We start from the raw sequence: 1318 nt of genomic DNA on the forward strand, positions 1-1318 counted from the left end.
CAGTCTATTATCCCTGTAATATAACTAAAGTTAAACACTTGATTTTTTAAAAGAAAATATTTACAGCTTTCGAGTTTAGCTATTTAGATATTTTTGAACAGATTTATAACTACAAATTCACAGCTTAAAAACATTATCAATCATTATACATATATACAAATTTTACTTTAAATATACTTTAATTATTAATAAGACTAATTCTACAATCAGTGTTAAAAGGGTTATGTAACAAGTCAACAGCTTGATAAAGATTCCTGTATGTGAATTGAAGCGTTGCAAAATTAAGGAAGAAGTACTATAAGAGTGTTCTTTATTATAGTGTTCTAGCTACGTGTAAATGTCACATTAAGATGTTAATTAGCTTGCTAAACATAAGTTATTTCTTTGATTGAATCTTTGCGTTTATTGGCGATATGGACGTCAGATTGTCACATATTAAATCTTGCATGATAAACGCAAAAATTTATATTCAATTCCTAAATTACCCAATAGTTACAATAGAACGTATACACAACAGCTCGGAAGCTGTCAGATCTGTAGCGAACAGGTCTAGTTTGACTTCTATTCATCTCACAGAAAAAATTCGAAAAGTTTGATAATGAACAAATTTACAGTTTTAAAGCAATAAATAAATCACTATGCAAAAACAAAATTCAACACTTTATTAAAATAAATTATACTCTAATTACAGAGATTATAAAGGTGTTATAAGGATGGGTGTTATAAGGATTATGTAATACTGTCAACAATACATTTATAACAGGTGTAAACTAGGTCATAACCCTAAACAGAAAAATACAACTGTCATAATAGTCTTTCAATCAAATCAAATGTACATCAGATAAGGGGCAATAAAGATTCCTGTATGCGAAATGAAACGTAGCTAAAATCAAAGGAAGGAGTAACATATCTATAATAGTGTTCTTTATTAATATTCTATCTATTTTTAAATGTCAGTTAAAGATAATTATTTAGCTTGTTAAATGTAAGCTATTTCTTCAATTGAATTTTAATTTTCTTTGCGTTTATTGGAGTTATGGACGTTATCAAGTATTAAATCTTCCATGAATGGCATTGCAAAAGAAACGCAAAAAATTCTACATTCAATCCTTAAATAACACAATAGTTACAATAGATGAAAATGTTTAACAGCTCGGAATCTGACAGATCTGTGTCGTACAGGTCTAATTTTAATTTGTTATATTTATATTTTTCAGAGGATGGAACCATGTATGTGAACAGAAAGGGTGTAAGAAGGTTATGTGTCCATCGATGGCAATGAGAAGCTTAGAAGACCAATGTGTAAAGCGCCTAAAGT

The 1318-nt window shown here is 28.6% G+C and overlaps 1 protein-coding gene across 1 annotated transcript in view; it reads left to right on the forward strand.

Annotated features, from left to right (window-relative positions):
* The window catches only part of LOTGIDRAFT_175206 (hypothetical protein), a gene marked incomplete at both ends in the record, with an annotated part of 25094 nt that overhangs the window by 21824 nt on the left and 1952 nt on the right, over positions 1–1318 (forward strand). Inside the window, one exon of the mRNA XM_009055830.1 lies at positions 1218–1316. Within this exon, the coding sequence (XP_009054078.1) occupies positions 1218–1316 (99 nt within the window). The remainder of the gene's footprint in view (positions 1–1217; positions 1317–1318) is intronic.

This window comes from Lottia gigantea (genome assembly GCF_000327385.1).
Source record: "Lottia gigantea unplaced genomic scaffold LOTGIsca_252, whole genome shotgun sequence".
Taxonomy (NCBI): domain Eukaryota; kingdom Metazoa; phylum Mollusca; class Gastropoda; family Lottiidae; genus Lottia; species Lottia gigantea.